Source organism: Elaeis guineensis, chromosome 2, assembly GCF_000442705.2.
Source record: "Elaeis guineensis isolate ETL-2024a chromosome 2, EG11, whole genome shotgun sequence".
NCBI lineage: Eukaryota > Viridiplantae > Streptophyta > Magnoliopsida > Arecales > Arecaceae > Elaeis > Elaeis guineensis.
Window position 1 is genome coordinate 112,360,133 of NC_025994.2, and position 22,363 is coordinate 112,382,495.

The 22,363-nt window shown below is 34.8% G+C and overlaps 1 protein-coding gene across 1 annotated transcript; it reads right to left on the reverse strand.

Annotated features, from left to right (window-relative positions):
- Positions 1 to 2,397: 2,397 nt before the first annotated feature.
- Positions 2,398 to 21,538, reverse strand: LOC105043890 (E3 ubiquitin-protein ligase GW2). The gene is made up of 9 exons (XM_010921619.2): positions 21,343 to 21,538; positions 20,854 to 21,165; positions 20,626 to 20,677; positions 20,469 to 20,514; positions 20,300 to 20,381; positions 19,921 to 20,077; positions 19,710 to 19,812; positions 5,877 to 5,943; positions 2,398 to 3,211 (listed from the first exon to the last, which is right to left on the reverse strand). Exons 2-9 carry the CDS (start codon positions 21,043 to 21,045, stop codon positions 2,678 to 2,680), a joined length of 1,233 nt encoding a protein of 410 aa, XP_010919921.1. The 5' UTR covers positions 21,046 to 21,165; positions 21,343 to 21,538; the 3' UTR covers positions 2,398 to 2,677.
- Positions 21,539 to 22,363: the final 825 nt, after the last annotated feature.

The following is a 22,363-nucleotide window of genomic DNA, read 5'->3' on the forward strand; positions in this document are numbered from 1 at the left end:
CCGACATTTGACGGCCTCTTTATGTAGTTTTTTATTTTTATTTTAGACATCTTGTAATTTTAATTTAATATAATAAATGATGAAATTTATTTATGAGTTTATTGTGTGAATTTTTTATTTTTATTTTTTTATTTTTAATTAATAAAAATAATTTAAATATAATTTAAATATATATATATATATATATAAATTATATTTTTAAAAATATATATAAATTTTTAGCGACAGAATTATTTTTAATGAAATATTAGTCGTCAAAAAATATATTAGCGATGAAAAATTGATCGTAATAAATTTAAAATATTAAAATTTTATATTAAATTAATAGCAAAGAAAATATTTTATCATAAATAATTGATAATTTATTAGCAACAAAAATTTACATCAGAAATTAACATATTTACGATGAAAAATTTATATCGCTAATATTTTTTTAAATTTAATTTTCATAAAAATTTTTAATTAAATTTATAGCGACGAATGTAATTCGTCATTATTAATTATTTTTTATTAGCATGTAATATTTCATCATAAATTATTATTTTTACGACTAAAATTCTTCATCGTAAATAGTTTTCGAAAAAAATTTAACAATAAAAAATTTTGGTCAGTAATATATATTATTGGCGACAAAAATATTTTTTTGTTGTAAAAAATTATCAACGATGCCATTATTTACGATGAAATATTAGCGATGATAATTTCGTTGCTAATAATTATTACCGACGAAAATCCATTATCAGCGATAAATTTTTTACATCGCTAATATCCTGTTCTATTGTAGTGGATGAAGATGAGAAGTGGATGAGGAGGATGGAGGGGTCCCTAACAAAGAATAGTTGAAGGTGGAGAGAGCCACCATAAAAGGAAAAAGCTCACGAAAAAGAGGGGGAAGAGTGCTCATCGATAAAGAATGGATAGAGTTGGAAGAAGCCATTGTGGAGGAGAAAAAGAGAGTGAAGAGAAGTAATGGGGCAAGAAAGAAAGACAAAAAGGAACATTGACGATGGAGGATGAAAGGATCAATCAGAGAGAAGAAAAAAAAGAAGGAGATGGAGATAAAAATATTTTTATCATTTTATAAGATAATGATATCATATGATGATAACGTGGCATCATTTTGTTAATGAAGAATATTTTAATATTTTAAAATTTTAACGAGATAATTTGATGCTTTTTAAAATTGATAAGATATAAATTAAATTAAATTAAAATTAAAAAAATATTTCTATAATTTATCACTGTTTGTATGAACTAAACTAGTATCCAATACCGTGACCTTGCCTCTCTCTATCTCTATTTTTGTTTTTCCATCTCTTTCAAGAATGGATGGACTATTCCTCATTCTGTATTCCTTGAATCTCCCAAGCAAACTGAACCACTACTCATGAAATCGAGAATTTATATATACAAAGACCGATGCAATGATGGATATTCTTTATTCATTTTTTTATTTTTTTTATCTTCCCTTCTTTTAATCTCTTTTGAAAAATAGATGGACTTTTCCTCATTCTTTATTCCTTGATTCTCGCAAACTGAACCACTGCTTATAAAATCGAGAATTTATATATACAAAGATCAATACAATGATGGATATCCTCTGGAGTGATCCCGCCATGCTCACAAGTTGCACTGACTCCACCAAAAAGTTGTTCAGAAATCGGACATGATAATAATAAATTTTAGAAAAAAAAATCAAAGTTGTTCTTTAATAATGTGTATAGATACTAAAATGAAAGAAGCAAAAACTGCACAATTGCAGCTACAATACCGCGACCAACAGGTAAATTGGAAAAAAAAACAAAAATGAAAGGATTAAATGGTTTTCCAATTCTTGTTCACCTGAGAATAATCTGGAGGGCAATTCATCCAACGGAAAAATAGGTACAGTTCAGGAATTTGCTGACAATTTGGATAAAATTGTTGCTACCCCTATACCATTCAGCTCCATACAGGAAACTAGCGATGTTACAAATTTTAACTTTCAATTCTTGGCATTTGCTGCTCCACATTATTTTACATCATGTCGCATGCTGCGAATCATTTCATACGCGGTTGTCATGTATGCCCTGAAACTATCATGAGTTGTTGAGGCAGGAGAAGACATGTATCATGAGTTTAAACATCATCAAGCATAATAGCGCACTGCATCCAACCATATAGCCAAATTACATTAACCTACCATCAAACACATAAAACTCATAATGAAGATTCCAAATACAACCTTACCAAGGAAAAAAAAAATTACAAATACAAACCTAACCATGCAGATTTACAAATCACAAAACAATGCCCTCAGCTGAGATTAGACTAACTTGTGTGATCGAGGAGGAAGAGAGAGAGAGAGAGATCAAACCTGCCTATATTCGAACTTAACAAACAGACATTTTTGAGAAATTAACATTAAAGGATGCAATAAATTATTCCGCATTGCATTAGCCGGTAAACTCAAATTTTCCTGTCTATCCAACATCGGTCCAATTCTCCACATTTATCCCCTCCCTACCTGAACCTTTTTTACATACATATGTGAAAGCCACGTATAATGAAAATCACAGTACCTGGGTTAAGAAAATTCAACTATCTAGAAGGGGAAAGAAAGAAAAGCAAAAAAAAACAATGAGCTTACTCAAGGAATAGTGTGAAAAGAAGGCAAATTCGTAAGGCCAAGCAAACACTACATCCAGCTCAGTCCTTGTGGGTGTGTCCTTGCTCGAGCCTCTGCTAGTGAAACAGCCATAGCCAGCATCATTTGCTCCTCAAAACTCTCGGGAGGGAGGTGGCCTGCAGCCATAGTAGCACCTTCGGAAAGTGCAGCTCCTGCATCCACTGCAACAGCAGAGTTGGCGAAGCTGGTCCCTGCCTCTGCCAAATCTGACCTGTGGTCCATTGCCCAATCACCATCCTCCCTTGCTATCGTCCTCCTACAGTTTGATGACACATCAGGCCACTTCTCAGAGTGATAGTTCTCCACAATCCTGTCATCTCCCACATGTAAGCTGCTCAGCTGCCTTGATGTGCTGAAAACTGGGGCACTGCTTCCGGCCAAAAAAGTAGAATCCCTGTTCATGTGCTGACACTCGGCCATTGCAGCAACTGCACATGCAAGGCCACCAGTGGGTGATGCTTCTGTTCGAACTACTGGATGGGAATCATGGCAATCTCCTGATAATCTGTGGCCAGAAGCTAGATTTCTTGGGCCTCCTCTCTCCTGTTTGAGCAGAAGTATTCTGTTAGATAAAGACTCATTGGGAAGTAATAGAGATAAATTTTCCCCCTTAAAAGTGTTGGTTGTATCAAATTCAGTATCTGTTAAAGAATACCACTGGTGGTCCAATTTTTACTAGTCAAGATGCAACTAGTTGCTTTCTCTACGGCTTTGCACTGAACTAAGCTACATGATCAACACTCGCAAATAACAAGTTCAACAGTCAACACATGCTGCACATTATTGGAAAAAACCAAAAAAACAGAAACAACTGCAATAGAAAGACAAGAAAATTGCTATTTTAAGGCATTAGGCAGTGACTCCGGATGATTTCCAATCTGCAAAGAGAGCAAAGGCAATTCAGCGATGCTTCACAGTGAGAGATAATTGCTGAAGGTGTTGACATGTCAGTGACAGACTCTAGTTTAACATCAGCTACAGTAGTTAATTGGAACTTGATCACTGCAATTTTTGCCACATTGATTTTTGTCCTGACAACAAAATCTGGACAACAAAAAGATTAAAACTTTTGATCAATAAAAGACTTAGTCCTCCAGACTCCAATATTGACTCAAAACTCCCATCGCTGCCGTGTATCAATTGCTTAGAGCTGGGATCATATATACATGGTCAATTATTTATAAACAGAATTGATGTCATATTGTCATTTCATGAAACCAAGATACAGCATAATTCTGAGCGAAACTATAACAAAAAGGATAAAACACTAGCATCTTCGCAACCATTGCAAATAGTAAGCACCTAATCTTAAAATGTTTTGCACTATAATCACTGCAGGAATGAGCATATCATCTAAACTTATTACACTTTAACATATTCCAAATATGTGTCATCTAGTAAGTTTCTAAGACTAATGACCAACATGAGGCACACAAGGCATGCTTCTATGCAACTTAAAGCTGTCGTTTTAATTTTGATTGCAGAATAATGAAAGAAGACATTCTATCAACGAGGAAGATCCTGAAAGAAAAACTAATGTTTTATATACTTAACATCGTATGAGAATCAAAATTAAACCTCATGAGAAATGGTTATGATTGCCATGGTGATACAACTTAATACCTGCTTCTGTTTCCTACTTAAAAGAAATGCTCTCTTTTCTAAGAGAAATAAGCAAGAAAATATCTCATCAACTGAATGCGAAAGCATCAAAACATCTAACATGATGATGCGGAAATGCTAGTCTTCATAGCTCATTACCATTGGTGCTGTATTGTGACAGCAGTACTAGTTACCTAGCCAATAATCCATTCTCTTGAGCACAAGAACCAGATTGAGGTCAACTTCATTTAACTTGCTATGTGCAATTTCTATACTCACTCAAATATACACAGTATGCTGAGCAAATTACTAACTGTTGTACCGAGTACAAGAGCACTATTAGATAGCTACATCAGAATCAGTATAGTTGGTTGGCCATTTACAATTTTCAAACTCTCGCTTCAGTAAAATACTATAGTCTGAAGATTGAGAATTTTCATGCCATAGAACAAAAATTTAGGATCCATCATCACCTAGGACATATGGTTTGTATATAGTTGTAATATTGTACTAGTCAGATTCCATGAATAGTCTGGGAATGTAGGGATATTGCAGAACCATGTGTTATATGAGTACCATGTTAAGAGGGGAAAATGGCATATTGCAAAACTTGCAACCGAGTTACACATGCAATAGTCATTATGTAATTGTGATAATGGATGTAGCATCAACTCAACCAGCTCCCTCCAGTAAAAAGGAAAGTCTCCTATTTTAAGATCCCACTGTCACATGTTTCTTGGTGTTAAAGGTGACTTAAAAAAATTGTTTATAGAAGACCTAGCAAAATACCAGCATAAATATCAAGAGATCATATACCATGAGCTTTTTGAAAAACTATATTTAAGTTAAATCTGAGAGAGGGTATGTTAGCTGTGTTGGCTAAAACAAACCAACTAGGCCTCAAAGGAGTATGACAAATAATTCTCAGAAGAGATGTCCATGGCTTCTGGAAAATATTGAAGAAGAATATCATCACTTGAAGAGATTTTGTACAGGGATCTTAAGATAAGCCAACAAATATGCAGAGAGACATGCCAGAGAAAGTGCTCCCAAGGTATACAAGAGTGGTCAGTCACAAATTTAGTTTGTACTTCAGTATCAATATTTGTTGAAACTTTAAGGTGAAAAAATAATAGACAAGAGAGAGAAAAACCAGAAGTAGAAAACTAGATGTTTTTATGGGTGAATAATGAAAAAGAAATGACCCCAGGCAAAATACGGTAGAAACTAGAAGGAAAGAAAAAACAAGAAAGAAACTATGCGAGATGATGCTACTCCAACAGCCAACAAAAGAAAAAGCAAGTAAGAAACAAAATCAAGAAACCGTTTTCTTTAGGATGAAAAATGCGCTAAAGCATACATCATGCCACTTTTTGTTTGCTTTTAAGAATACAAACACATGTCAATAGAAAAAATATCATTGAAAAACACAAAAAATTATTCTACTTAAATGGTGCTCCCATGAAATGTATTTGATTCAGCAATGGCTTTTAAAAACATGCTCCTCAACATCTAGAGTATTCTAGAATCGATAAGCTGCTTCAGGAAATAGATAATATATTAAGTGACCTCCAATAAATTTTGAAAAAAGTTAATAAAGCATTACCTGAATAGAAAGCCATATGGCTTCCATGACCATTATGTCTTCAAGATCCATGTCAAAGTTATCTTCCCTGAAATTCACAGGCAGCAGTTCTATTAACATCATAAATAGATACATGATCGAATTGTACTAACCATAGATGTCATGCCTAATAATTAAGGCGTATGGTTATAGTTGCCTAGGAAAATAATAAAACAGGAAAAGAATGAATTGCTACTTTAAGCAATAAGTGGCGTAAGAACACAAATTGATTAAGGCACCTAGCATGTTGAGACAGCAAAACACAGCTAACCAACCAAAAATTACATACACAGCAAAGAAAAGCACCGATAGCTATTTCCATGAAAGCAAACAAGCCTAAAATACAATATCAGAAATCCAAAAGAGGCAAAATGGTGCAAAAATGACAGAGACAACACCCTAAAGATTCCAAACAGCCATTAACTGTGAGATATGCCCTTCTATCCTTGAAATAAGCAGCTCTTACATTCAAGACTGTTGGAGCAGAAGCCAAATTCTCTCTAAATGTATTATAGGAACTGAGAAATAAAGCTTAAAGGACAATGAGAAGAGGAGGAGAAAAAAGGAGGAAAAAGAGAGAAGAATTCAGAGATGGCAAGATCATGGACAAATATGCTAAGCTAAGCTCTTGGGGCTTTTAGTCGGTAGGCAAGACCAAACTGATTACTCTCATATAGACACAAGCTATGACCTCAAAGTAACATAATGACCAATATACCTTAGAATTTGATCTCAAGCTAAAGCCATATTCCGAAGCAGCCAACTTAAGTTGGTCTTTTCTCCAACAAAAGGTGACTTTCCAAATGACCTTGTGGTCATAGGATTATATCAGCAAGACTCCTATTCTTAACCTCCTCATGGAAGTTGTTTCTATGTAATTTGTTCTCTCAAGATAAGCACACCTTTTGCCACAAATGATGCATCACAACACAGCACCATAAAGCATCTCATGACAGATTCATCTTAATATAAGGTGACTCCAACTCATATATTCTGTGCATGCTAGGACTTGGAATTCTACTTTTATGATTAACCTTGCAACAAGAATTTAACTCTCGCTCGCAAGTTATTTTATCTTCAGCATGCGTACACTACTAATAGTTGAACATTAATCAAAAAATAGTTACAAACTACATCTAAAGAACCTTCAAATATGAAATGTCTACTCTGTTTGTACACTCCCTTAGCCTTGAGCATACACATTATGGTACACAAATGAGGATTTCGGAGTAGACACGTTCTAGGTTGATTGAATATACAAAATTGTAGGACCTAAAATTTATTTCAGATAAGCAAAAATTCTGGGAATATATTCAGATTGCTGAGAAAAAGAAGAGAAAACAAATATTCCTGAGGAGGCCTTATTATCTACGGTCAATCCTCAAGGCAAAACATATGAAGAAGAGGAAAAGAAAGAAAGTCCATAGTTTTTGTCCTATTAATCATCAAAACTACTGTTGCACCATCAATCTCCTTCTATAGCTAAAGATACGATCAAACTAACAAAATATTTTCCTCAATTTACTAGGATGCCTCTACAAATTTTACTAAGAAAGAAAGAAGAAAAAGAAAAAGATAATCTCAAACCTTCTAAAATTAGAAAAATGTCATGTTTATGAAACTTAACAAAGAAAGACATCAACATCACCAAAAAGCAAAATCCCAGTAAAAAAAACACTTTCCAAACTCAACTTTGACCAGAAGTTGAACTTGCAGATAACATTTCTCCTCAAAATATACATAACCTACTACAAAATACAGCCCTGATATCACGAGAAAATAAAAGACACCTAATCTTCTTCTGATATTACAAGAAAATGCTCCTTAAGACTCAATTAAAACAGCAAATTTAGAAAAACTTCAACTCAAAAAATTATCAGTATCAAATCTGAACCTTGCCTACATCCAAACTACATCAGTTTTCTTGGTGTACTTTTAACTAGCTAAGGTCATGAATAGTAGTAAAATGTCAAATACAAAAATGTCTCATTAATTTTTAACTTGTTTGTTGGTCTTTCAATGCTCCCCAAGTCATCTCCAACATTAAAGTCAACAAGGATGTAGATGCCTTATGCAATCCAATCTCTATAGGAGACCAGTTAAAAACATTTTTTACATAAGTTTACTCCGCGAATATGTCTCACTACCTTAACCCTATATACATCAGTTTTACAAAAATCTACAATGTGAAAATGATAATGGAAAACATCTTCAACCTTTTGACACCTTCAACTTACTTCAGTACTCATTCATTGGTACTAGAAGGACAATGTTCTTGGTGGACTTGTAAAAGATAGCAACTAATTTGATTTTTAAGTCCATCACATTTTACTGTCTTTTAAATTTATCAAACCAGGCTGTTAAGATACCTAGCTTATATGTATTATTCTAGTTATTAACTTATTATATACCATTCTTTATGGATATATTACTTGGGCTATGCCCTACTAGAGGGCAGTCCTCCATCCAAGCCTAGCACTTCTTGTTACATCATATCAGAGCCATGGTAAGATCCATCAACGCCATAGACATCGATTAAGTCATTTATGGTTGGTCTAGCCACCTCCTTGAGCTCTTGCGCTCCACCAATGTTAGACAAGTCTCAACCATCCCTAGCAAACATCACAAAACAGCTCTTGGCCCCCATTAGTGACAGACATTAGGGAACTCTTCTCAACCTGGGCGAGCTCGCATCTGTCAATTCTGGATCAAACCAGCAATCAACCATTATTGAACTCACAGCTCCTTCCTTCAACTAAATACCCTCAGTTCCACCCTTCATTATCTAAGGCCAAGCTTTCAACTTCAAATCTGTGCTTAGCTTTGCAACCTGAGATCAGTTTGACTTCATTCAAGGCATCTCTTTATTGACGTGTTGCCAGATCCCTCAAGCTTCTTTGTCTCAATAGCAAGAATACCTGCCCATAACACCCACCAAGTGTCTGACAAATTGTCGCAAATCAAACTTCAGTATCCGGGTGCCGCCAGGTTTGCTGCTTGATTGCTGCCTTGCCTTACAAGTCAACAAAACTCCGCATAAGTGCAAAGGCTCCATGATCAAATGCTGCGCATGAACTTGGCCATATGTGACACTGCATCCCACCAATGGTCTACATGTTTGGGTGCAGGGCAAGTATTTTCTGATTTGTTGCACAGGCACTGGTTGTACTGTGATTGCATAAACTAGCTTTGTGGTGCCCACTTTAGCTACTCACCAACAACGTGTTGCATTCTATGTGAGAATTGTGTTTGCATAAATTTTCTTTGTGTGCCCACTTTTAGCCACTCAACAACCAATTGTTGCATCCCATCTGAGTTCCCTATAGGATGCTTCTACAGTATCTTGTTTATATTGGCCTCATTGCATCATAACATCTCATGGAATCATCACGTTGCTCTATATGTTCAACCTACTAATTCAACTTACTACCCGAATGCCAGTGTTTTTCCATTGAAACAAGACGATATTGGTACGATGGTATGTATAAAATTGACATATAAAAGAACAGAAAATATTACGGATTGGTTGGATCAACCAACCCCTATGGATCAGCATGGATGGTTTCAGCATCCCAACACCCGTATCGACACCAGTTTTGGGTCCAAACAATTTGGTGTCAACGGTACCAGACCACCCTGCAGGTTTTCTCCTTGATTACTAGTGATGACACTTCAACTATCCTGCATTTGAAGCACCAACTTCAAAGCCATTTTGAGATAAAGGATCTGGGCCCTATTCATTATTTCTTGTGTCCAGACATTTCTTACCATCCCAAGGGGTACTTATTATCACCACAAAAGCACCCCTCTAACTTGATCAGTTCTGCTTATATGGCCAACCCTCCCATAATTGGCACACCAATGAAGCTTCATCGGAAGTTTTATCCTACAGATAATGACCCACTTCATAATCTCACTTGTCATTGTCAGCTCGCTGGACTTGACTATACGTCAACCCAACATTGCATATGCTGTTCATGTCATCAATCAATTTCTTAATGCCCCTAGTTCTGTTCATTATGCTACTATCCTACTTATTTTTTGCCACCTCCATGCAGCCCTTTGTTCTCCTCCACTTTGGCTCTACTTGCATCTTTCTAGCAGTGCACAAGCCATGTCATGCCCACTGATATTTTATATATATATATATATATATATATATATATATATATATAATAAAGAGATGTAAAAAGTAAAAATCTTTTTCAAATGAAAATATAAAGGATTTCGTAAGTGTCATGATGACTCAATGCCAGTACTAGTGCACCAAGGTACATGCTTGCAGATATAAGCACTAGGGATGGCAAAATCGATCCGACCCAATGGATATGCACCCTATCCAAATCCGGTCAAATCCAAAAAATAGGGTTTGACCGGGTTTGGGTTTGAGTTTGGGTTCGGATTTGGGTAAAACCTGAAAACTATAGCACGGGTATGGATAGGATATGGGTAGTGCTGTTTTCTATCCGAATCCGACCCGAACCTATGGGTATGGATAATACCTGAACCCATACCCAAATATATATATATATATATATATATATATATGATCTATCTCTATATATAAATATTCAATTTATAGTTAATGTGATAATTATATTAGTTTCATCAATTATTGAATTGTACTTGTATATTTTTTTCTTCATTCTCATTATCTTTTAGTATCTCAAGCTTCTTTTTCACTAAATATTTTTTATTGTAAAATAAGATAATTAATTTTTTATATCTTAAAAATATTATAATTTTGAATTCTTTATCTTTTTGAACAAGTTCTAATAGAGATAGTCTTGTTTTATTTAAAAATAATGCTCTTCCATCTCTATAAAGTGAGGAATATAAACTTGTTCAAAATATCAATAATAATAATAATAAATGCTTTTTCTTTTTTCTTCACTATGGTTTTATCTTCAAATAGACAATTTCAATTCATCCCATGATAGTAATTCATCTTTAATTCATCCCATAAAAATTAAGTTTAAAATGAAAAAAATACATCAAGTGTATATCAACCAAGCCAATAAAGCAATTGAATCTAATAAATAACTATTTCTACACTATATAATCATTAACATATATTTTATAATAAAAGTAATTAGTAGCTTTGGTTCTAAAGTAAAAAATTGAAAGTAAAATATTCTCATCATATATTGCAGCTAAGTGTATAATAAGTAACTAATATAGGACTTATAAGTGTATATGTGTATTCAATATTTTAATTACATAAGTGTATAATAAGTGTTACATAAACTATTGTAATTTCAATATAGTGAATTTCAATATAATAAGTAACATAAGTGTATTCAATATCGTTATTATATAAGTGTTACATAAATTATAGTAATTTCAATATAGTGAATTTTAATATAATAAATGACTCATATAAGTATATAATGAGTGTATTTTATATTGTTATCATATAAGAATATAATAAGTGTTACATAAATTATAGTAATTTCAATTATAAGTATTACACAAACTATAGTATTTATTTTTATAATATAAGTGTATAATAAGTGTAACATGTTACATTAAATTATAGTAATTTCATAAAATAAGTTTAGTAAGCAAACTATTAACCAACTAATGTCTATTATCCAAATTCAATTAGAAATAAACTCAAAATTATATTATCTATTAGTATTCTAATGTCTAAATTTAATTACAATAAACTGAAAATTATTAATTATAATGTCTAAACTCTAAATTAATAATTATAATATATATTTTTTGATAAAACATATTGTAATATATTAAAATACCCTAACCAATAACCACAGCAATAACCCTAAACCTAAATCCCTAACACTATTTCTTAATTTTCTTCTGCCTTCTAAATTTGGAGATTGGAATCTTGTTCGCCACATCGTCGTGCCCATCCAGTCGTGTCGCCTCGCCGTCCAGTCGTGCCTCCGCACCATCCAGCCGTCCCTTGCTCGCCTCGCGTCAAGCCCAAAGCCTGCTTGCCGCCTCACGACTTGCTCACAGTCACCACCACTCTGCCGCCCTTGCTCGCCGCCTCGCGTGAAGCCTCGCAGCCACGCCTTCGCCGCCTCACGTCCAGCCCTGCCACCCTTGCTTGCCTCGCATCAAGCCCCATAGGCCCTGCTTGCCGCCCCTCCATCATCTCGCGTGAAGCCCCACAGTCGCGCTACCCCTGCTCATCACCTCCGTCCAACCCCACAGCCCCTGCTCACCTCGTGTCCAGCGCCGCACCCTTGCTCGCCTTACATCCAGCCCTGTAGGCCCTACTTGCCGCCACTCCGCCGCCTCTGCTTGTCACCTCATGTGAAGCTCCATAGCTGCACCGCCCTTACTCGCCACCTCGGGTCCAGTCCCGCCGCCCTTGCTCGAAAACACAGGGAAACAAAAAAGATGAAAAAAACTTGGGACGAAGGAGGTGCTCTCAGTTTTTATTTTACTTTGTCTTTATTGTGATTGCCACACATCACATATAATAATTTGAAAGAGAAATAAAAAATTATTAAAGTTGTCAACCTTCTGTTCCATTTATAAATACTCCATAGATATTACCAATCCTACTATTCATTTGTTGTCCTGAATTAATATTAAAAAATTATATTATGATCTTTTAATATCTGCATATCTTTGAAGCTGCGTAGGTATATAAAATGCTATAAATTTATGGAATAGTTGCTTATTTGTGTTTTGTGCATAATTTTTCTCATGGCAGTTTATTAATGATGTCGGAAGAAATATTTAGCTCTCATGATCCCAAAAATGAAGGTTCTTCTTAAGGATTAGAGGAAGGATCTAATCCTTCAATACTATAAAGAACTTCCACTTTTAGTACAACTCCTATATCTACACTGAATGTCATGGGTGCTTCATCTGAACTGATTTCTATGACAGATGCACGTGACTCAACTGTAGAGCAAGGAAAGCAAAGAAGTGTGATTTGGAATCACTTTACAAAGAAAAAGATCAATGGAATGGATAAAATAGAATGCAATTATTGTCACAAGTTACTTGGGGGGTCTTCGAAGCATGAAACAAATTATTTACATCAACACATAAAATCTTGTCCGAAAAGAAGCATAAAGGACATAAGACAAATGCTGTTAAGTACGGATGTTAAAGGGGACATAGTTAAACATGCTTTTGATCAAGCGAATGCAAAGAGAGACTTGGCTTCTTGATCATAGTACATGAATATCCTCTTTCGATGGTGGATCATGATCTGTTTAAAAAATTTCTCAATACACTTCAACCACTTTTCAAGTGTCCATCTTGCAACACTATAAAAAATGATATTTTTAAGATCTATGACTTTGAAAAAAATAAGGTGATGAAGATCTTAGAGAATAATGGTAGTAGAGTTGCCATAACAACGAACATGTGGATAGCTTCAAACCAAAAAAAAGGATTTATGGCCATCATAGCACATTTTATTGATGACTCGTGGACTTTACAAAGCCAACTTTTGAGGTACCAAACTCTTTAATACTTTCTTAGTGATGTTTTATAATATTTTATACTTATATGATTATTTTTTGATTATGAATTATTAAATTTTTAATAGGTTTATCTATGTGCCTTGTCCGCATACTAGTGATGTTCTTGCTAAAGTATTGGTTGATTGTTTATTGGATTGGAATGTGGATACAAAGTTATTAACTATTACTTTGGATAACTGTTCAACGAATGATGCTTTGATTGGTACTGTGAAAGATAAATTACAAGCTGATTACTTGTTGCAATCTGGTTCCATGTTACACATGCATTGTTGTGCCCATATTTTGAATTTGATTATCAAAAATGGTTTGGATGTGATAAAAAATAGTCTTGAGAATATAAGAGATAGTGTAGCATATTGAACTGCAACTCCTAAAATAGTTAAAAAGTTTAAAGAAACTATTAGACAATTATGGATTTTTTTAGTAAGAAATTATGTTTGGATTGTCCAACAAGGTGAAATTTTACTTATTTGATGCTTCAAACTGCTGTTCAATATAAGGATGTTTTTGCTTGATTGAGACAACGTGAATCTCAATATAAATATTCACCTAGTGAGAGTGATTGGGAGTTTGCTCGAAAAGTTTGTGAAAAATTGGAGATTTTTTACTGTTACTGAGTTATTTTCAGAGACAAACTAACCTACTGCCAACTTGTATTTTAGAAAAATTTGTCAAATTAAGCTGGTTTTAGGAGAATGATTGTTTGAGGATGAAGTAATACATGAAACGACAATGAAGATGTTGGACAAATATGATAAATATTGGGGTGTTGTGCATGAGATAATGGATGTTGATTCAATTTTAGACCCAAGATATAAAATGAGTTTGGTTGAGTTTTATTTTGAACAAGTCTTTGGGAAGGAAGAAGCTCCCAAGTATGTTGATAAAATTCGGGCATTGTTGAATAATTTGCTGAAGAGCTACAAGTCAGATAACATTTCAAATACAAAAAATGTTAAAGATAGTGAGGAACAAACAATCATCAAGTCAAAGCTTGATTATGATGATAGTGCTTTACTTTCTTTTATTCAGAGTAAAAAAAAAAGCTAAAGTAATAGTTATGACTGAATTGGACCATTATTTAGAGAATGATGTGTTGCCTTGGTCTGATAATTTTGATATTTTGACGTGATGAAAGCAAAATGGACTAAAGTATCCCACATTACAAACTATTGCTAGAGATGCACTTGCTATTCCTGTGTCCATGGTTATTTCTGAATCTACTTTTAGTACAAGTGGCAAACTTGTGAGTCCTCATCGAAGCCGACTCCATGCAAAAATAATTAAGGCATTGATGTGTGCTCAAAATTGGTTATTGACTTCTAAAAGAAAAGGTAAATTAAATTTAACATTGTCTATTAGTTTGTGTACTTTTGACTATATTAATGTGTTTATCTTATTTTGAATCATTAATAGATGAATCTTTAGATACAAATGATTATGATGATGATGATGATGATGGTCATTTGAATTGTTCAGGTAATAATATTTTCACTTTATGACTGTTTTTCAAACTTCATTATATATATTTACTTAATTACATGTTCATTTCTTTTGATTACTTGTCACAGAGCCTACTATTTGCCTTGAATGATTTGTAGAGTTGCAGTTGTCACTTCATGAAATTATTTGAAAGTTTGGTATTCAAGTTCACTACTTTTTCAGCACTATATTAAATTTTCATAAATGAAATAATGGACTAAATGGTTGTGCTATGTTGAATGGTAGTTCTATTTCTATGTTTGATTTCTATAAATCTGGACTTATAAATTATATTTTATGTTGAATTGGTAATTCTGTTTCGATTGATAATGTGCAAAAAATTATTTTGGTTGTTGATATGTTCTATGTTGAAATGTAATTCTATTTTTATGTTTGATTTCTATAAATCTGGATTTATAAATTATGTTCTATGTTGAATTGATAATTTTGTTTTGATTAATAATATGCATAAAATTATTTTACTTGTTTATTTTTTTGGGTATGGGATGGGTATGGAGCAGATATGGGTTGGGTATGGAAAAATGGATTATCTATTGGTATCCCCGAACCCATTGGGTATGGGGATGGGTATCTTTTTTCTTATCCGATCGGGTATCGGATAGGATTTGGGTATAGGATATTAAGTTCGGATTTGGAGATGGGTAGTACAATACCCGACCCAAACCCTACTCGTTGCCATTCCTAATAAGCACACATAAAACCTTGTACTAAATCAGATTTTCAGCAATCCTTGTTGCTTTACATAATTTTCCATTATAGTTCTTTTATTTCCTCTATATGAACATGCTAGTTGATAAGTACAAATATAGCCCACATATATCCGACAACGAAATCAGTACAATTTACTAATGTCAACTTTTTACATGATGTCCTAAAAATATCTATAATTAAATTAAGCTATTCATAATGATGCACTTCTTGTTTCCTCTACCTTTAGCACGTCCTGTTGCAATAACACAACCACTTCATCCCCTGTGGTCAACACTCTTTTGAAAGTTATCACAAGCACAAGGAGTCAAGATTTTCACAAAATATGGGTGTCAACTTGTAAAAAACACATAATTGTTGCTGTTGCACTTAGGAATATGTTAGACAAAACAACGACACCGAACTGTTTGTGAGACAAGGGACCTACACCCCTACCTACTTAGCAAACCATAGCCAGCCAAAAACTTGGCAGTCTTTAATTTCTTAGTTTCTTCTTTCCATAGCAATGGTCAGAGGTTGATAACGAATCGACACAACTAACGCTATTAAATTATGAGAATTTTGGATATAATGCATAAGTATATTATTATTGATTGAAGAAATCACCTCAGCTTTGTGTTAAGGATTTTAGAAAATTAATTTGCAGCTAATCTGCAGGTCCCAAATGTTCCACATCCAAGTCAAAAATCAGGCATCCTTGCAAACCAACTTTTCTGCTCTTAATTATCTCTAATAGAGAATATTTGTAAGGAACAACTTTCATGGACCCTTATGGCAAATTTGTGCAAAACTTGGATGAGAATTGATATTTGTTTCACTGGACTTGAAAGTCAAAATTCATAGAAGCTCATTAATGTTTATTAAGTCATTGAGAAAGTGAGTTTGATAAGACCCTTCCCTACTCTATTTTTATTATTTTAAAGTTTGCCAAAAAAGAAACATATTATTGGTCAAGGAAATGGAAAACTTCAACTCCCTTTACTAACTTCCTCTATAATCTGTTCATAACTTCAAATATCCTCTCTCATATCTACAAGTCTGAGGATACGGCCTATTGTTTCATTCACCAAGCAATAAGCTTACTTCTTAATCAGCATGCCTAAAAAATAAATCTTTTCTACTTGCATCAATCCTTTTCCACCCCCAACAAGTGTTATCATACTCTGGACAATGGCCATCTTTTTTTTCCTTTGCTTTGCGATCATGATCAACTATACCATGATGATGACCACAGCTTTCTACACTCCTTATCCTTTTCTTCCATTTGATTGCTTTCTTTTTATTTTTGCATTTTTTCACTCTTCTATTTAAGGGGTATAGACAGTGGGATGTTGACAGTGGAAAATGGCTATTTACTTCACTCTGACTTTCTATAATATCATGAATAAATATTTCCCTTATGGAAAAGGACTTAGTATTAAGATCAGAGATTAAAAAGTAGCATGACAACCTAAAGGTTGAGAAAATCAGCTGTTGCTTAGCTGGTTGAGAAATATCATTTGGAGATGTGTAATTAATAAGACAAGTCAGTATTAGTCAATGTACCAACTTACTAGCTCTCATGTCAAAACTTTTCTTAACAAAATAGGTGGGCAAAGAGGGTATCAATTGAGTTCTACCACTCGACATCTCAAAATTGCTATCTCAAAATTGCTATCAATGTAACATTACTTCACAGTGGGCAAAGAGCTGGTTAGCAATTTTCTTATGGGCCTTTCTTTGTGAGTGTCAATCATTGATAGGGATGGCAATTTATGACCCAACATATCAATCAGACCCACAAATGACCTACTTTAAGTAGGTTTAGGTTTGACATAAATAAATTTGGCTCATAAATGGGTCAACACATCTAGATCCGTTTATTAAATGGATCGCATTCAAATTTAGACTTTTGACCCATTTAACTCATTTTAACATGTTTAATAATTGGCCGGGTCATGACCGGACCATTTAACCTGTTTAAAACCTGTTTAACCTATTTAAAACATGCTTGAACAATCTCTATCCTGTTTAACCCGACCTGCCTAACCATAAAGTCTTCTAGCACTATTGCTCAAATAAAGATTTACGATGGTTATCCTAGGTTAAGTTGCTTATTAACGTTGCCTTGGGCATTTTTATGGGGTTTTTAGATATTTGATGAAAGGAGAAGGGGTTAAGTGCATTTTAATCAATTTCTTGAATAGAAGTGTTTGGTCACAATTATTAAGGTCTTGGATTAAATTGCTTAGCTCTAATATGAAACATAGCAATGATCTTCAATGAACTAAGAAGTGGTGATAGATACCTCAATGGAGAAATAAAAGATTGGCCCTATTATTCGGGCATGATTTGGGAATATATGAACAAGAATATGTTGTGTTGAATCCACGTTGTCATCATTAGCATGGTGAAGAACCAGATCATAGTAGACTCGATGATTTGAAGAACTAGTCAATGAAGATATGATCGATGAAGACTTCCATGCTAAATATTTTAAATTTCTGATGAAGATTACATATAGCAAGATCTTCTGGATTAATATATAAGACTTGATGACGTTTCAGACAAGAATCTAACTTTCATGATTCTAAAGGACAAATGCTTTGAAGCATGAAATGCTATACTCGGCCGAACTGCCCGAGACACCCCATATCATATCGTATCGGTATGAACCCGGTACACCCCATACCATACTATACTGGTATGAGATCAATACAGTGTCTCATACTGTACCAATATTCAGTACACCATCTCATAATGTACCGAATCGCATACCGATACTGTAATAGGACGATACCGACATGGGGTCTGGTATTAGGATGGCGAACATTGATTTGAAGCCGACAATCCAATGGTTAGCAAGCCGCTTGCTGAAAATCCAGCGATTCACCCACTATAGAACCAAGCTTAGTTTGCAAGAGAAGTGCATAGTAAAAGATATGGCTGTTGAAAAAACATTCATGATTTCTATTAATCTTAACCGCACCTTAATTATCCAGTGAACCATTCCATCTTGCTTTGAAGGATCCATCAATATACACCTTTTGGCATTTGATCAAGAATCAAGACCAAGGATATGAACAATTGTAGTTATGATTTAATGGTTGTCTCACAAGATGTCATGGAAAATCAGCCTCCACCATCAAATCATGGCAATTGAATGGTGGAACTAGGAGACTATCAAGCAAATCTGAAAACGAGATCTGAATAATAGTAAATGACAATGTGATTGAGGTTTAAATGAGGATAGCTCAGTCTCCATGAATCTTCTGGTACTTCTTTATCTAATTTCAGGGTGTTTTTTAGAAGGCGTTCCCAAGGTTCTATAATGGAGTTATTTGTGCCGATACTGCTTAAATTATGATATGCACAAATTGCTAGCAGGTTAAGTTATTATGATTAGGGATATTTAGGGCTTTAACTATGATCTTGGCTCTGAACATTATCAAATTTAGTGACATATAGATTCTAAAAAAAAAAAAAAAATCCCTCCAACCCTCTTTCTTTTCCTGCTTTATTGTTCCTTCATCATTCCCTATCTATTGTTTCACTCAAATCTGCAAATAGATGCACATTTTTCTATCCCCTTTACTTCTTTCTTCATTTGCTATTCTTCTTATTCTTTTCTTTTCAGAAATATAAACATTATCATTTTAATCTGATATTAGCATTAAACAAATGATAGCTGAATGAATCATTCAGCATTTTTTTCCTGACAAATCACAAGGCATGGTTTGCCCTTGCTTAGATCCCACAGCCTCTACTTTCTGAAAAAAATACTCTCCAGGTCATGCTTGTACCGATATATGAGAATCATATAAAGGCACAACCTAACTCAGACCAAACTTTTGTTTCCGTTAGCTTTATCTTTGTAAAAGATTGTTGAAAGAAGAAGTTGAGTTCGAATACAATATAGAATGCAAAATTCAAAATTCTATGGCAATAAAAGTATACAATATTCAAGAATCAAAGATACAATAAACATATAGTTCCCATCACAAACTCAAAAAGATGGCTTTTAAAAACAGCAGTAATGCCCAGAAATATATTGAATAAAGAAGATTGTTGTTATGTGAATGGTAAGAAAGTGTCCAGACAAGATAATTGGAAATGAAGTGGATAATCATGCAGCAGCATCACTACAAACCTGCTTTGCCTTGTGTGTGACGGTTGTCTGCTTGCTGGCACAGTAAATGAGCCTTGAGAAGGAACGTATCCATCAGTTTGTGTTGGGTATCTCAAAGAGGGCACTGCAAGTGAAAAAAATGCTAAGTCACCATGTATAAAGATAATATATGAAAGCAAACAAAACAAGAAAAGATTACACAAACATCTATAATAGTGAGCCCTAATTGAACCTGAAAGCAAGCTATTTGATGTATCATGATATTCTACTTCTGCAGCCATTATCCTGCTTGATGAACTTGCATCTTTTCTCTTTTGAATTCTTTCCTCTTCATCCTGAAGTTCTTGCTGCTGCATCCTTATTTGTGCTTCTATAACCCTCTGTTCTTCCTGTAATTCCCAGAAACCCACATGAATGAGAGTCTCATTCCTTACCAGCATAAACAACTATAAACCGCATCTTTTTTTCGATCAATAAACAGACTCATTGATGAACCCGACATACATTAGAGTAGATCATGCAATCATAAGCAAAAAATAGGAATAGGTTTATCTACAAAACAACTCCTCCAACTCATAGAAAAACAAAATGAGAACAACCATCAAACTTACAACTTGCTCCAAGCCCTTTTCCTCTTTTGACCTAGCACCTCGATATTCCACAGCATAGTTCGAGGTTTTGCAAAAGGGACACCTGATAGTGTTAAGAAATTAATCTTCCTTTCTTTCTAACAAAAGAGAAAGTCCAGATCTAATAGAGCAAAAGAAAAGAAAAGGATACTGTGTTTGGCGAGTAGAATGAGGTGGCTTCATCTGGAGAAAACACTCTGCAACGAGAACAACAATTTGACATGGTTAAAAAAGATCTTTAAAAAAATGCACATAGGAAAGAAATAATCCGTAAAACAATTTGGTGCTTCAAAGCCAAGTGGCACTACCTGTACATATGCCTTTCATACAACATCTTGAGCGATTTAGACTCGGATAATACTAGAAAAGAAATTAAAATATAAGATCAGAATGATGTAATGAATTCAATCATGCAGCTATCACAGCGAGACAAATCAGAAACTCCATTAGATATAATATTTTTATCAAGTGTCGATTACTAATAAGAATAAAAGATCGAGGATTGGACATCAGAAACGGACGAAGAGAGATCTGACCAGAAAGCAGATAGGACACTCCTCAAGATCGAGACTGCTCTCCTCGTCCCCAGGGTAGCAAGGCGCCAGCTTGGACTCGAGAATGAGCTTCCTGAGCTTCTTGTGATCGACGTCTCGATGCTGGTAAAGACCCTGCGGCCTCGTGTACTTCTCATCCACCACCGGCCTCCTCCTCCCGATCTTATTCCCCATCACAAAAGAGAACAAGAACCCTCTTCCCACCCTCCCTCACTCCTCTAACTCCCAACCCAACATCTCCATCCCCCTACCCTAATCCCTATCTCGGATCAAACCAAAATGCTCCGCTGAGATCTGAAACCAGATAAGAAAAAGAATCATGAGACAAAAAAAAAGAGACGAAGGAAAAGGACAAGAACAAGAAACCCCAAATCTTGAAAACGGATCGCGCTCCGCCGCGATCAAAACGAGGAAAGAGGAGATATCTCGAGATCTTTTGTTCCAATGGGATCGAGAGAGGAATTGGGGTACCTCGTCTCGCCGGATATGGAGAGGAGAGGCCCGAGGGGATCGGAGGACCATCGTCGGCGATCGGCAATTCTCGTACTCGGTTCTTGGAAGCACGAGAAGGATCAGGAATGAGAGGGATCGAGACAGATATACGGAACGTTCTTTGGCATCGGAGGATTCGGAAGCTCGCTCGCTCGACTCGCTCGCTCGCTCTCTCGGGGTCTATCTATTCTGTTTTGTCTTTTTTCTTCGGAGTATGGATTTCTTTGTTTTAAGTTTTTATCTTGGTTTAATACGTGGACTTGCGTGTGGTTGTGTGAGATTTGTTTATATGTTTTTGTTTTTTATCATGTTGTCGACTGCTGCCATTCCTGTCGTTTTTTGTTTCTCATGCTTCCGATCTTGATTGGTACGGCCTCGGAGAAACAATGGATTTGGGCCGGACCGGACCGGACCGGAGAGGACCAGTCTGGTCCATCAGTCGATCACTTGAAGTCTTGAATACTTATTTTTTGAAAAAAAAAAAAAATGCATGTCCCATCGAAAAGAAAAGAATTGCATGTAACCTTTTTTTTTTTTTTTTTTTTTTGATTTGAAGAAATATATCTATGAAAATTCTATGCTCCCGGTTTAATAAGCTCCAATTTCAGCTGTAGTGGCTTGATCTGGCAAAGGAGCTAGGCTTTAACCTCAATTAATGATGTAGCAAGCACACCTCCAAGCTTGGCTAACAGGAAGAATACAGTAGATAAATTTTTAACCATACTTTAGAAAGTTCTTTATAAAAAAGTGAAGACCGTGGCAGCCATTTACCATTGCTTGTTCTAATGGCTTGAAATGAATAAGAGAGATAGAGAGAGAGTTTGCTATTGATGGATGTGCAACTTGTCTTCTCATTGAGTTAATTATGCAAATTATCATCATGCACTGCCGATACCCTCCAATAACTATTCTATTGAAGATATTTGGAGAAGAGGAGAAAGTCAAGATTAAATACACAATAAGATATAAAAATATTTATATAACTTCTAAATTTTTGTTG

Bases quoted from the DNA above. Each gene is read 5' to 3' on its own strand.
- LOC105043890 (XM_010921619.2), bottom strand. From the start codon at position 21,045: ATGGGGAATAAGATCGGGAGGAGGAGGCCGGTGGTGGATGAGAAGTAC. The intron at 20,078-20,299 runs GTAAGTTTGATG...TGGGAATTACAG, and splicing joins AAAAGGGCTTGGAGCAAGTT to GAAGAACAGAGGGTTATAGA. The intron at 5,944-19,709 runs GTTTGTAGTGAT...TGTGAATTTCAG, and splicing joins TCACACACAAGGCAAAGCAG to GGAAGATAACTTTGACATGG.